Consider the following 15,488-nt stretch of genomic DNA (forward strand, 5'->3'; position numbering starts at 1 on the left):
CTGCGCCCCCGTCAACCTCCTCCTTGCCGGACTGCACGCATCACCGACCTCCCCCTGAAGGCCTCCGTCGAGCCCGCTGCCATTCCCCTGCAACGAACATGAGCAGGAACCCCCCCTCTCCTCTGCCTCCCACACGCTCGCGCGCGCCCACCCGCACTTGTTGCCGCCCCGGGCCTGCAGCCTCCTCTCCGTGCCGCGCCTGGGCCGTGCCCGCTCATGCCCCCCTGTTTGTGCTCCGGCACCCCCGTGCGCTGCTCGCCTTCGCCCCGCGTTGTCCGCGGATGGCCACACGCACCCGCTGCACTCCGTCGGCCACCGTCGCGCCTACAGTCGCCCGGCAACCCTCGTCCCTGCCCATGGCCACCTTGGCCGAAGCCAGCCGCCGCTCGGCCAACCGCTTCCCCTCGCCCCTGCACCCTGACCACGCACCACCTCCCCCACTTCGCCCCGCTGCAGCCGCCGTCTGTCGGCTACGCGCATCTGCGCGCGCTCGCAGCCGTCTGCTGCTTGCGGGCAAGCCCGCATACATCCGCCCGTAGCTGCTTGCCTAGCAACCATGCCGCCGCGGCTCCCGCTCGTCTTCGGTCACCTCGTCGTGCGCAGCCCGCGTGTAACACCCCAGATGTAACATGTCCCAATTTGGCAATATATCAACTTGACCTTCATCCAATTCTTGTGGGTTTTTATCATGTTTGGCCTCATCTTGTTTGGTTAGGTGTTTTATTCTTTTCATTGTCATGCTGACCTTACCATATTGCATTTGTGCCTCTTGTCATTGTGCATTCCATCCTCATCATGTGCATGTTGTGATCTCATACATATTATGTTGTTGCATGCTCAATGCATAAATCTTGCATCACCACCTCCTCCTTCCCTCTACTTCCTTCTTTTGCCAAGTGCCATTTTTCCTTTCTCTTTTAATGTTCATATTCTCCCTATAAATATTGCTCCATGTCCTGAACCTCTCTGACAAATATCTCCTTATTTGAAGTTGTTTTGGTCAGGTTCAAAAATGACACAAGTTTGAATTATATTCAAACTTGTCTTATTTTAAAAATGCCCAATGCAATTTATTCAAATAGTGGATAATTCCAGGAGTTTGAGAATATTTTCTTTATACTCCAACTCCTCTCCTTTTACCCTGTGCTTTTCTGTTTCTATTTCTGTTGGAACAAATAGAAATAGAAGAGTCAGCCTGCAGCCAGCAGAGCGCAGCAGCCCCCCCTGGGCCTCCCGCAGCCCAGCCGAGGCCTTTTCTGCCCGCCAGCCCAGCCAGCGCAGCCAGCCAGCCCGCTTGCGCGCTCACCTGCTCCCGCTCGCGCCCTCGCCGTTTCTCACCCAGCCGCCCCGCTACCCAGTAGCCCATACGCCCACGTGTCCCTCGCGACCCCACTAGCCAGCCTCTGGCTACAGCGCACCCGCCCCTCACCTTTTCGTCAAGCTCGTGCCGGGCTCGCACATGGCCACGGCCGCGTCGACGCTGTGCTCCACCCGTCACTCTGGCCCCCCTTTTAACCCCTCTCCTTGTCCACACACCCCCTAGGGTTTCCCTCTTCCTCTCATCGCCGCCGCCAGGTGAGAAGAACCTCCAGATCCACCGCAACCGCTCCGTCCGGAGCGCACCTGAGAGCGCGACCTCGTCGCCGGCGTGCTCTCCGGCCACCCCCACCCCCGTAGATCGTGTTCTTCTTCTTCCTCGTCGCCGTCTTCATCCACGACGTCGACTACGGTGCCCCGGACGACCAGTTCCTCGACGTCCTCTGCTTCCATCTTCCTCTTGGTCAGGACCGCGCCTAGGTTCAGAGCTCCACTTCGTCGCCGCCGGCTCGTCTCCGTCGACCCCATCGTGTCCTTGGGTGAGCTTGGTAACACACCTCCCTCTCCCATCCATCCCATGACATGTAGGCACCCGTAGGACTCAGCCGATCCATGTCTTCCCCGCGCTCATAGTGCTCCGGCGATCTCTGAATTTATTTGTGTAGTGCTGTTCTACCATAGCGTGTTTGCGTGTCCCCGCTCTGGATTCCCCCTGTCGTGCTCCCACAGCTTGCTCGCGCCACTCGTTCACGTCTCACACGCACCCTTCAAGCCCCCCCCCCCGCAGCTCCGACGAGTTCCTCTGCCGCTCGCTTCGCTCGGCACCATCTTTGTTCCGCTCGTGCCCGAGCACACGCGCACGCGCGACACCACGAGCAGCAGCCACGCGCTCCCGCGCCTTCACATGTTCCCGCACGCCCGCCGGAGTCCCTATGCCCCGCTGGTTGCCGCCGTTGCCCTCGCCGGCGCCGGCGTCTTCTCTATTTGTAACAGAGGAGCTCGATCTGGTGTGTCTCTAAAAGGGGTCGTACCCCTTTTCTTATTAGTAGCACCTAGCTAGCCCAGTGGTTGGCTATGCAAACCCGCACCGGGGAGACCCGGGTTCGATCCCCCACGGGTGCATAAATCTTCCCCCCCTCTTTTTCTGTTTTCAATCTACCGTGTGTATGGCAGGGTAGCCCCACCTGTCATCCTCCCTTAGCCCCTGTTTTCCTTTATTTTTTATTTTTATTTTTGTTATTTCCCAGCGAATATTCCATTTCTGGCATATGGAATCTATCCATTTCGGGCAAGTCCATTTCTGGACGTTTCCAAATAAGGAAAATGTCAATTCTGTCATATTCCATTTAGGGCAGGTTCTAGCTTAGTGCACTTGTGATGATTTTTCTACAGCAACCCCAACATATTATATATGTTTTGGGGTAGAAAAATCCCACCAATCCAGTGGTAGCATTTGTTTTTGCATTTGAGCAAGTTCATGAACATGTCATCTCACTTCATGTTGTTGTTTTTGTCCTTTATGTGTTTGTTCATGCAAATATGCTAGGTGGTTGTTTTGCACATGGGTAGTTTCATTTTCGTGCCTACTTCATGCTAGTACTTGTTCCATGCCATGACATGCCTGGTAGTGAGTTAATCAAGCTTGTAAAGATGCCATGTTGAATCTGTTTTCTGCTATGTCTAGTATTTTCACTAAGTCTGTAGAAACTGTTATCTTTTGCATTATTGCCATGCTATTTTAGTCATGCTCTAGTGGTTTATAGATCAAGCTCGGTGTTCATGTTTCGTAGAGCATCTCCTGTACATCACTGCTATGCATTTTGTTCATATGTTTGGGTGCTATAGATTATTTATACTTTGCATCCAAGTGGCCATGTTGCTGTTTTAAGCAGTTTGCATCATATCTTGTCTTGCTTGTCATTTGCAAACCGTGCACCCGAATCCGGTGATCTTTATATCGATTTCAACCGAAATCATCTCATCTTTCCAGCGGCATACTTGGTTTGCCAAGTCGATTCCTTGTTCATCCTTTTTCCTCCCGAAGCACGCATATGCATTGCATATCACATATCGCATAGCATGACATGTATTGCATCATGTTGCTTGTGCACTGCACTGTGATTTATTGTGGTTCCTTTGCTTGTGTTCTTGCTTTGGGTAGAGCCGAGAGATGAGTACGTGCACGAGGAACCTGTTGAGTACGCTAACGAGGATCAAGCCTTTGACAACTCTGAGAATTTTGCAGGCAAGATGACCATACCTTCAATATCACTTCTATCTTTGCTTGCTAGTACTCGCTCTATCGTTATGTTAGATCTACTTGCCTTTGTTTACCATGCCTCCCTATTGCCATGTCAAACCTCTAACCATCCTATCCTAGCAACCGTTGATTGGCTATGTCACCGCTTTTGCTCAGCCCCTCTTATAGCATTGTTAGTTGCAGGTGAAGATGAAGTTTGTTCCTGGTCGGAACATGGATATTTTGGGATATCACAATATCTCCTGTTTAAATTAATGCACATTATATACTTGGTAAAGGGTGGAAGGCTCGGCCTTATGCCTGGTGACTTGTTCCACTCTTGCCGCCCTAGTTTCCATCATACCGGTGTTATGTTCTTTGATTTCGCGTTCCTTACACGGTTGGGTGATTTATGGGACCCCCTTAACAGTTCGCTTTGAATAAAACTCCTCCAGCAAGGCCCAACCTTGGTTTTACCATTTTCCACCTATACCCCCTTTTTCCCTTGGGTTTTCGTGAGCCCGAGGGTCATCTTTATTTTAGCCCCCCCCCCCGGGCCAGTGCTCCTTTGAGTGTTGGTCCGAACCGAGCAACCTGCGGGGCCACCTTGGGGAAACTTGAGGGCTGGTTTTACTCGTAGCTTGACTTATCCGGTGTGCCCTGAGAACGAGATACGTGCGACTCCTATCGGGATTTGTCGGCACATCGGGTGGCTTTGCTGGTCTTGTTTTACCATTGTCGAAATGTTTTGCGAACCGGGATTCCGAGGCTGATCGGGTCTTCCCGGGAGAAGGTATATCCTTTGTTGACCGTGAGAGCTTGTGATGGGCTAAGTTGGGACACCCCTGTAGGGTATATTATCTTTCGAAAGCCGTGCCCGCGGTTATGAGGCAGATGGGAATTTGTTAATGTCCGGTTGTAGATAACTTGACACTTGACCTCTTTAAAATGCATCAACAGTGTGTGTAGCCGTGATGGTCTCTTCTCGACGGAGTCCGGGAAGTGAACACGGTTTGAGTTATGTTTGACGTAAGTAGTTCCAGGATCACTTCTTGATCAGTTCTAGCTTCTCGACCGACGCGTTGCTTCTCTTCCCGCTCTCACCTGCATATGTTAGCCACCATATATGTGTAGTGCTTGCCGCAGCTCCACCATATTACCCCTTTCCTACCTATGAGCTTAAATAGTCTTGATCTTGCGGGTGTGAGATTGCTGAGTCCCCGTGGCTCACAGATTCTACCAAAACAGATGCAGGTGCCGAGGATACCAGCGCACATGGCGCAACTGAGCTGAAGTGGGAGTTTGATGAGGCCCTTGGTCGTTACTATGTATCGTTTCCAGATGATCAGTAGCGGAGCCCAGTCGGGACGATCGGGGATCTAGCATTTGGGGTTGTCTTCTTTTCATTTGAACTTGACCGTAGCCGGTCTATGAGTGTATTTTGAATGATGTATGATCTTAACTTATGTATTGTGTGAAGTGGCGATTGTAAGCCAACTCTCTTTATCCCATTCTTGTTCATTACATGGGATTGTGTGAAGATGACCCTTCTTGCGACAAAACCACTATGCGGTTATGCCTCTAAGTCGTGCTTCGACACGTGGGAGATATAGCCGCATCGTGGGTGTTACAAGTTGGTAATCAGAGCCATCCCCGACTTAGGAGCCCCCTGCTTGATTGTTTGCTGGCGATGTTGAGTCTAGAACAAAAATGTTTTGAGTCTTAGGATTATATATATCGGAGAGTAGGATTCTTTTTACTCCTCAGTCCCTTCGTCGCTCTGGTGAGGTCTCCTGACGTAGATGTTTTGACTGTCCTCTTCTCAAATTTCACTAAAAAAAATTTAGGATCACGCGGGTATCTTGGAATCGTTCCGATGGTTTTGTGACGAGAACATTGTTCTTGGTGCCTCCTGTCTATTATGTGGCTTTGACCCGGGGAGTTGAGCTCTGAGGTGTTGTCGTCACAATTTTGTCGTTGCAGTTCTGGAATACCTGAGATTTGCCGACATCGAAAATCTCTTTTATGCAGTTGTTGGTGAGATAACCTCGACGCCACCCAGTACTGGGGCGGGAGTTCAGGAGTATTGCCATAACTCGTATAACGGATGCTTTTCGAAGGTTGAGGTACATGATTTCCGAAGGTTTCTTGGTTATGTGTTGACGGATGGATACAACTGGATGTAGGGATTGTTAGTTTGGGTGAGATATATTGCTTCCCCTGTATCCCCAACACCTGATTGCATAACCAGAAAGTTTCGGGAGTTTATAGGTGGGATTCAAGTAGCTCTAGCATTTCTTCCCGCAGATATTTGGTTTGTGATTGGGTAATCCTTACCACTATTTGTTCCAGATGTACCTTGTTTATTTCATTCATCAATCTCTTATCAAGTGGCTTCTCACCTTAATGGACGTGTGATGTTTGCTTTGGAATTCATTCGTTCATCCTTGTTCGAATGTTTATTGTGAAGACTATATGTTGCAATTTCTATCCGTTGATTCAACTTGTCTATCTGTCTATCAAGATGCTAACGGATATCACCCTGTTCAGGATGGCTCCGCCAACGCGTCAGAATCCGGAACACAATGGTGGGAGTCAGGCGAACCCTCCACCTCCACCTCCGCCTCCGGAGGCATGGCAAGCTTTGATGGCAGCCTCAAACGCCCATGCCCAGATGATGATACAGCTCATGCAAGAGCGCAACCAAGGCCAAGGCAACCAAGGGAATCAAGGTCAAGGGCAGTTCAATCATCAGCCGCTATTTCCTACCCTCAACCAATTCCTTGCAAATCAGCCGAAGTCTTTCAGCTACTGTGTCGAGGCCACAAACGCCGATGATTGGCTCGTGGATATCAACAAGCATTTTGAATGCAGCAATGTCAGGCCTGAGGACTATGTCAAGTTCGCTTCTTTTCAGCTCAAGGATCAGGCAGCTGATTGGTTCCAGCAATACAAGGATTCCAGAGGTGGTCGAGTGATTACTTGGACTGATTTCTGTCGGGACTTTAAAGCTCACCATATTCCTACCAGTGTCGTTGAGAGCAAGCGTGAGGAGTTCCGCAATCTCAAGCAAGGCAACATGTCAGTGTACGAATACAACAAGCAGTTTCAGAAACTTGCTCGCTTTGCTAAGCAAGATGTTCCTGATGAGAAGAGTATGATCTATCAATTCAGAGGTGGCCTTAGAGAGGATCTGCAGTTAGCTCTCGTTCTTGTTGAGCCTACTCAGTTTGATCAATTCTATGATATGGCACTCAAGCAAGAAGGTGCTCAGCTCAAGTGTGAGGCTTCTAAGAAGAGAATCAAGGATGCAGTGCAATCTTCTTCTTCCTCACAAGTGGCAGCTAAGCAGCAGAAGTTCTACCTTCCTCCTCCTCCGTTTCGTCAGCCTTACCAACAGAAGAACTCAGGTGGTCGTGGATCTTCCCACCCACCCAACCCAGGCTATCAGAACAAGTCTCAGCCTCAAGCTCCAAAGTCGAATGCTCCTTATCACCGTCCGCTCTCAGAAGTGACTTGCAACAAGTGCCAGCAGAAAGGTCACTACGCGAACAAATGCTTCAATCAAAGGCGCCTTCCTCCTCCTCCTGTGAGATCTTCAAGCAATGTTGTGGTTAAGCATAATCCAAAGCATGCAAAGGTGAACATGATGAATGCAGCTCAGGCAGAGGATTCTTCAGATGTGATCATGGGTAACCTTTCAGTTAACTCTATTCCTGCAAAAGTCTTATTTGATACTGGTGCATTGCATTATTTCATGTCAAGACCGTTTTTTGCCAAGCATGATTTCACTTCTTCAAATTTGGGTAAACCCATGGCTGTCATTTCTTCGGGTAAACGGTTGAGCTCCAGTTTGGTGGTTCCGGATGTTTCCATCAAGATGGGCGACTATAAATTTCTGTCTTCTCCAGTTGTTCTTGGCGACTCTGATATTGATCTAATTCTCGGGATGGACTGGCTTTCTAAGCACAAGGCTAAGCTTGATTTTGCTGCCAGGCAAATTCAATTGACACACCCTTCTGTTATCATCTATGCCGCTCGTGATGAAACCATTCGGTTGTTTTCTCTCAATGAGAAGGGCGAGTTGGATGCTATTTCTCAAATTCCAGTCGTTTGTGAGTACCAAGATGTCTTTCCAGAAGAGCTTCCGGGCATGCCTCCTCATCGGCCAGTCGAGTTCGTTATTGATCTTGAGCCTGGAACAGAACCCGTTTGCAAGCGTCCTTACAAGCTTGGACCCAAGGAGCTGAAGGAATTGAAGAAGCAGCTCGATGAACAAGAGCGTCTGGGTTTGATCAGACCGAGTTCATCCCCATGGGGTTGTGGAGTTCTTTTTGTCCAGAAGAAGGATGGCACGGACCGACTTTGCGTCGATTACCGTCCATTGAACAAGAAGACAATCAAGAACAAGTACCCACTTCCCAACATCAATGAGCTTTTCGAGCAACTCAAAGGAGCTAAAGTTTTCTCCAAGCTTGACCTCGTATGGGTTATCATCAGATTCGCATTCGTGAACAAGATATTCCCAAGACAGCATTCAGAACAAGCTATGGTTCTTATGAATATGCTGTCATGTCTTTCGGCCTTGTCAATGCTCCTCCAACATTCTCTCGCATGATGAACTTTATCTTCAACCCCTACACCAATGAATTCGTTCTGGTGTATCTCGATGATATCTTGGTCTTCTATAAGAATAAGTCGGATCATGCCAAACATTTGCGATTGGTGCTCGACAAGCTCAGAGAGCATCAATTCTATGCGAAGTTTTCCAAATGTGAGTTCTGGCTTGATGAAGTTCTTTATCTTGGTCATATCATCTCTGCCAAGGGCATTGCTGTTAATCCCGCGAAGGTTTCTGCTGTTCTGAATTGGGAACCTCCTCAGAATGTCAAGCAGCTCCGCAGTTTTCTTGGTCTTGCAAGCTATTGCCGAAGATTCGTTGAGAACTTCTCTAAGATTGCAAAGCCTCTTTCCAACCTCCTCCAGAAGCATGTCAAGTATGTCTGGACGCCTGAGTGCGACGTTGCTTTCAACACCCTCAAAGAGAAGCTAGTCACAGCTCCTGTTTTGACTCCTCCTGATGAATCCAAGCCATTCGAAGTATTCTGTGATGCTTCCCTTCAAGGTCTCGGTGTTGTGTTGATGCAAGAGAAAAAAGTTGTGGCCTATACCTCTCGTCAGTTGAAGCCCAACGAAAAGAACTACCCCACTCACGATCTTGAGTTGGCGGCAGTTGTCCATGCATTGATAACATGGAGACATCTCTTGTTGGGAAGGCAAGTGGACATTTTCACCGATCACAAGAGCCTCAAGTATATCTTCACTCAACCCAACCTTAACCTCAGGCAAACTCGATGGGTCGAAATGATTCAAGAGTACAATCCGAGTATTGAATATACTCCTGGCAAGGCAAATGTGATTGCAGATGCTCTGAGCAGAAAGGCTTATTGCAACAGTCTAATTCTCAAGCCGTTTCAACCGGATCTTTGTGAGGCTTTTCACAAGCTGAATCTTCAAGTTGTTCCTCAAGGCTTTCTTGCCAACCTCATAGTCTCTCCTACTTTGGAAGATCAAATTCGTGAGGCACAACTCCTGGATACCATGGTGAAGAAGGTGAAACGTGGTATTGACAAGGGCATTCCCAAATACAAGTGCTATCGCTTGGATGACAAAGATACTCTTTTCTTCAAGGATAGAATTGTGGTTCCAAAAGGTGATATGAGAAAAGTCATCATGAATGAGGCACACAATTCCCTCCTATCCATTCACCCTGGAAGTACAAAGATGTACCATGACCTCAAGCAGTTGTATTGGTGGACTCGAATGAAGCGAGAGATTGCTCAATTCGTTAATGAATGTGATGTCTGCAGAAGAGTGAAAGCAGAACACCAAAGACCAGCTGGTCTCCTCCAACCTCTTGCTATTCCAGAGTGGAAGTTTGACCATATCGACATGGACTTCGTGACTGGTTTTCCTAAGTCCAAGCGTGGAAATGATGCTATCTTCGTTGTCATTGACAAGCTTACCAAAGTGGCTCATTTTCTTCCTATCAAAGAATCTATCACAGGAGCTCAGCTGGCAGAGCTATACACCTCCAGAATTGTCTCCTTGCATGGCATTCCACAATTGATATCTTCAGATCGTGGAAGCATCCTCACTTCTAAGTTCTGGGACTCCTTTCAGACGGCCATGGGCAGCAACATTTGTTTCAGCACAGCTTTCCATCCTCAAACAAGTGGCCAAGTCGAGCGAGTCAATCAAATCCTTGAAGATATGCTCAGGGCTTGTGTAATCTCTTTCGGTATGAAGTGGGAAGATTGTCTTCCATATGCCGAGTTCTCCTACAACAACAGCTTCCAAGCGAGTTCGGGCAAGGCCCCATTCAAAATTCCCTATGGCAGAAAGTGCCGTACTCCTCTCAACTGGTCCGAGACAGGTGAACGCCAACTTCTTGGCAATGACTTGATCACAGAAGCCGAAGAAATGTGCAAAGTCATTCGTGAGAATCTCAAAGCCGCACAATCGCGCCAAAAGAGTTACTATGATAGCAAGCACTGAGACTTGGCTTTTGAAATCGAAGACCATGTCTACCTCCGCGTCTCTCCAATGAAAGGCACTCGTCGCTTCGGTATCAAAGGGAAGCTTGCCCCTAGATACGTGGGTCCTTTCAAGATCATTGGCAAAACAGGCGACCTCGCCTATCAACTTGAGCTTCCATCCAACTTTGCAAACGTGCATGATGTGTTTCACGTGTCACAGCTTCGTAAGTGCTTCAAGACTCCTGAGCGCACTATCAACTTCGAAGAAATCGACCTCCAAGAAGATCTCTCTTATCATGAGCACCCCGTTGCTATTCTTGAAGAAACCGAGCGCAAGACTCGTAACAAGTCAATCAAATTCCTGAAAGTGAAGTGGTCACACCATTCCGACCGAGAAGCCACCTGGGAACGCGAGGATCACCTTCGTTCCGAATATCCGGAGTTCTTTCAGTCCTAGATCTCGGGACGAGATCCTCTTGTAGTGGTGGAGTGTTGTAACACCCCAGATGTAACATGTCAATATATCAACTTGACCTTCATCCAATTCTTGTGGGTTTTTATCATGTTTGGCCTCATCTTGTTTGGTTAGATGTTTTATTCTTTTCATTATCATGCTGACCTTACCATATTGCATTTGTGCCTCTTGTCATTGTGCATTCCATCCTCATCATGTGCATGTTGTGATCTCATACATTTTATTTGGTGGGCACTTTGGCCTCTCTTTTTTAAAGTCCGAAGTCTCATACCAACTTGTGGGGGAATCATAGTCTTCATCATCCTTTCCTCACTTGGGACAATGCTCTAATAATGAAGATCATCACACTTTTATTGATTTACAACTCAAGAATTACAACTCAACACTTAGAACAAAATATGAATCTATATGAATGCCTCCGGTGGGGTACCGGGATATGCAATGAATCAAGAGTGACATGTATGAAAAATTATGAAGGTGGCCTTGCCACAAATACAATGTCAACTACATGATCATGCAAAGAGCAATATGACAATGATGGAACGTGTCATAATAAACGGAACGGTGGAGAGTTGCATGGCAATTTATCTCGGAATGGCTATGGAAATGCCATAATAGGTAGGTATGGTGGCTGTTTTGAGGAAGGTAAATAATGGGTACATGATACCGGCGAAAGTTACGCGGCATAATAGAGGCTAGAAAAGTGGAAGGGTGAGTGTGCGTATATCCATGGACTCACATTAGTCATAAAGAACTCATATACTTATTGCAAAAGTTTACTTGCCCTCGAAGCAAAGTACTACTACGCATGCTCCTAGGGGAAGGGTTGGTAGGAGTTAACCATCGCGTGATCCCGACCTCCACTCATAAGGAAGACAATTAAAAGAGCACCTCATGCAACAAATTTGCCACACAACTTTACCATACGTGCATGCTATGGGACTTGCCAACTTCAACACAAGTATTTCTCAATTTCATAATTACCCAACTAGCATGACTCTAATATTATCACCTTCATATCTCAAAACAATTATCAAGCATCAAATTGATCCTTGTGTTTAATGCACTTTCTATGATAGTTTTTATTACTAGTAAGCATGCACGTGCAACGCGTGTATCATAATCTATAATAAAATATGTTTTAATCTTATTTCTTGTATGGTGAGTTGTTTGCTAAGGCATTTAAATGTGTCTCGTGCCCACGATGTGAGCGCGCGTGTAACACGATCCGAACATATGTCTTCACATAAAATTCATAATCACACAAATGTATTATCATTAGTTACAAACATGTTTAAAAACAACAAGTAAGAAACATATCTACTATTTGTTCGTTGATGATGATTCTCTCTTAAAGTTCCATATATGGATGCAATTTAGAATGCTTCGTTCCATGGCTGAGATATTGTTTAGAGCTTCATTCCCTTGGTACTTCAAAATATGTCCAAAATTTGCCTCCCCAGTCGAATATCATCCTACATAGTAAGTCATCATTTGTTGGATTGACAGATGGTGAAAGAAGAAATGATTGCGAGATGAGCTCAAGGTTTGATGGATTGACATATGATGAAAGAAGAAATGATTGTGAGATGAGCTCAAGGTTTGATGATGTGTATGATGTTTTCATATTCTTAGCGAGTCTATCAAGAATCACACAATTTGTGGGATCAGTGTCGAGTTCGTCACGCTCTTATATTTCTTTACAGATGGAGTAGTAAATTAGAGTTAGAATTCAAATAATAATATAACATAGAATAATTATAATGATAAGATTTATAAAACCTTCAAAATCAATCAACCATTGATATATGATTGAACCAGTTTTGTAAACACTTGGCCGTAAAAAAAATCACAATCACGTATAGTACTCACCACACAGACGGACACGTACCCTATCTAAAAAGATTAAAAAATTCAGACAACCGGAGCAAGTACTCCACTCGCTCACCACAGAAGCGGATAACTCCTCTCTCCCTCACAGAACATGACTGCCCCTCTTCCGCTGCATCCCCACCGACGGCGGGACTAACACCCACCCGTGGCCGGTCCATGCGGCCGCCCTTCCCCAGCCACCGCGCCAGTCGCTGGTCTATGCCCCACCCTCCCGCCGCCGCGCCGGTCCATGGCGGCCGCCATTCCCTTACCTCTCTTCCCGTAGCCTACGACTTCCACCTCGCCTCCTGTTTCCCCAGCGCTCTCCAGCCCCACGACGAACCCGTTCGTCGACACCAGTCTGCTCCGCAGCCGCGGCTCCGCTCCGGCCGCCAACAGATCGTCGACACTGGCCACCGCGCGGCTTTGGAGGGATCCGACAGAGGCTCCCGAAGTGGATGCATGCTGGATGCCCCTCCCCACCTCGACTGCGGCTGGAGGAGGCCGTCGATGCCTCCTACTTCGAGCCGTCCCAGTGGGCTACCACCGCTACCCGACAACAAGGAGCACCGCCGCGTCCGTCCACGGGTACCCCTGCTCGGCATACTTCGTAGAGGGTGAGGAATCCGAGACCCCCATTACGATAAATATATGTGACTGCTTTTTGTCTAAATCTTGCGTGAGCTGAACATAATTGTGTGCATACTGAACTTTGAGTAAAATAATTGCGTGAGAGAATTAGCTATCACCAAATCGTCTACTTTGTTAAATTTAATGTGTTTGTTCAAAGTTTGCCAAAACACCTTGGAGAAGTGCTTTGATATTGTAGGTTAAGATGATGGATGAGTAGTCTTCACATGATGAAGACACTTAACTATGATGTCATCTACTCTCATTTGATACGTGCATATGCATACTATATTCTTAATTGTGAACACTTCCTTTGTAATATGACTAATGAGGACATACAAAAAACACATAATGTCGATTGCATTGAGTTACGAAGGTGTACCCATCTGTCTGCAGTTTGCTCTAAATACACTATTCCCTTGGCCATGTTGTGATGTTTAGGTCCTTCCACTTATCAGATTTTAGTTCCATGTGAAGAGATGCAGATTGGAATAGATTTTCCAGTCCTTCGAGTTGTTGCATGAATAAATGAGAAAGCATTAGTATCACAAGCGAAAAATAACATAAATTGTCTCATCAAAAGATGAGGCAGTCGGGCTAATAACTAACCATAACAGTGAGGTCTTAGTGATTAATTCCTGTGCCTGATGAGTGTTGCCATTTACCTGATGAGTGTTTTGTAGTTCAAAACGGCATGAACAATTGCAACTTACTGTTAGTTATCTCCGAGCTGCACTAAGCATTCTTACATCGTTCGGCTTGTAATATTGTATAATTTCCTAAACGCCATCAAGTTTCCAGAAAGATCATTGTTAGAGGCATTGGATAATGTGACCGGTGCAACATATACGCGAAAGGGCGCTTAAGGCCCCTTTCTTCTTCTATTTAGATAACAGTGTGCTCAAAACCATGACCTTATTGTTCAGATCATTTGAACACTCTGTCTTGTTTCAGTTACCACCATATTTTACTTAGAGACATTATTCTGTCCTTTTCAGATGTTCTACAAGCAGCCTTGCCTGGGAAGAAAACGTACAGCATGGGCAACTTGAGCATGGAGAAGAAAAACCCAGTCCAGTTATTTCACTTCCTTGGCCACAACCCTCAAAGAACTATAAAAAATAGAATGACTATGCCCTGAATAGATTCATTTACATGCTAAGTCTAACTATGTCCTGAATAGATTCATTTACATGCTAAGTTGATACAGATTCATCCATAGAGCCTGAATGTTAATTTTATTCATTCAGTCATGCAGATTCGAATACTATACTGTTAAAACAATATGATGGAGGGCTCCAGTTTGTTACAGATTCAAATATCCATGTCATTAAATTTTTATACATTGTGCACAAGTCACTACTGTAAATTCTGAAAGCCAACTTTTTCGACACCAGGAGCAGGAGATAGGGTGCATGATTCAGTTAGAAAAACAGATAGGGTGCACGAACGGCTTATAGAATTTGTAGCATTTTGCTGTGCAACTGCTTATTATTTTGTCATATTCTTGGCTATTCTCAAACGTCTAATCATGAGTAATGCTGCAACGGGTCAAAGGAAGAAGTCTGACCTGAAGAAATGGACAGAGGAATCACAGATGCGTGTGGCCGGCTTGTTCAGGGGATGCGGTGGACGCGGGTGCCGGGGCAAGCTCTATCTCCTAGGCACCGGCGATCTCGCGGGCGCGGCGGCAGGGCCGGTACCGGGGCAGGCTCTATCTCCTGGGCACTAGCGATCTTGCAGGATGGATGCCACGCTGTGAGCGACAACAATCGGCGATGGCGATCCTGCAGGGAGGCAATGGAGCGGCGAGATCTCCGTGCAGGTAGGAGACATTGTTGGTTGGCGGCGTCTGTCACCAGGGTTGCCGTAGTGCCAAACAGTGAGGCCGAGGTCAAGGGCATGGAGTTGCCTTAGTTTTTTTTTACGGGTGGAGTTGCCTTAGTTTGTAATCAGATTTCCTTGATTGTAGGGGGCGTGGGAATGGTAGTTCCAATACTCCTCTCCTGGTGAAGCACGGTCAGTCATTGGAAATTGATAAGTGTACACCATAAAGGTATTAGATCACTAAGATCTGTTAGATTGAGAAGTGTGGGCCTAATCGTGTGGTGCTTATTGATCTGTGCGGGGGTGTGGGACTAATTGTAGGGTGCACATAGGAAAATTCTTGTTGGATTGTTTAATAGTAGTGTAGATACCCAACTTGGATGCTCATCATTCTAGGACCAAATTTATAACCATAACAAATACCATGCTGCTCTGAAAGACTCTAAAAATAATATAAGTGAAGCATGAGAGATTAACAATTTCTTCAAAATTAAGCCACCGCCGTGCTCTAAAAGATATAAGTGTAGTACTAGAGCAAAAACTATCTAGCTCAAAAGATATAAGTGAAGCACAAAGAGTGTTCTAACAA

General features: G+C 46.7%; 1 protein-coding gene across 4 annotated transcripts; it reads left to right on the forward strand.

Annotated features, from left to right (window-relative positions):
* The first annotated feature begins 12,494 nt into the window (after positions 1–12,494).
* Positions 12,495–15,161, forward strand: LOC123161382 (uncharacterized). 4 transcript variants are annotated; one of them, XM_044579221.1, is made up of 4 exons: positions 12,495–13,059; positions 14,071–14,149; positions 14,659–14,897; positions 15,045–15,161. In XM_044579221.1, exons 1-4 carry the CDS (start codon positions 12,912–12,914, stop codon positions 15,083–15,085), a joined length of 507 nt encoding a protein of 168 aa, XP_044435156.1. In that variant the 5' UTR covers positions 12,495–12,911; the 3' UTR covers positions 15,086–15,161. The 4 variants fall into 4 exon arrangements, with proteins under 4 accessions (XP_044435156.1, XP_044435157.1, XP_044435155.1 ...); XM_044579222.1 differs by having other exon boundaries at positions 12,496–13,059; positions 14,630–15,161; XM_044579220.1 differs by having other exon boundaries at positions 12,496–13,059; positions 14,659–15,161.
* The last annotated feature ends 327 nt before the right edge of the window (positions 15,162–15,488 follow it).

The sequence above is a fragment of the Triticum aestivum genome, chromosome 7B, assembly GCF_018294505.1.
Source record: "Triticum aestivum cultivar Chinese Spring chromosome 7B, IWGSC CS RefSeq v2.1, whole genome shotgun sequence".
Classification (NCBI taxonomy): Eukaryota; Viridiplantae; Streptophyta; class Magnoliopsida; order Poales; family Poaceae; genus Triticum; species Triticum aestivum.

Excerpts from the sequence above, each read along its gene's own strand:
- LOC123161382 (XM_044579219.1), top strand. The coding sequence starts at position 12,620 with ATGCGGCCGCCCTTCCCCAGCCACCGCGCCAGTCGCTGGTCTATGCCC. Across the intron at positions 13,060-14,070 it reads CTCGGCATACTTCGTAGAGG|ATGTTCTACAAGCAGCCTTG; the intron begins GTGAGGAATCCG and ends TGTCCTTTTCAG. Across the intron at positions 14,150-14,669 it reads GAGAAGAAAAACCCAGTCCA|ATGCGTGTGGCCGGCTTGTT; the intron begins GTTATTTCACTT and ends GAGGAATCACAG.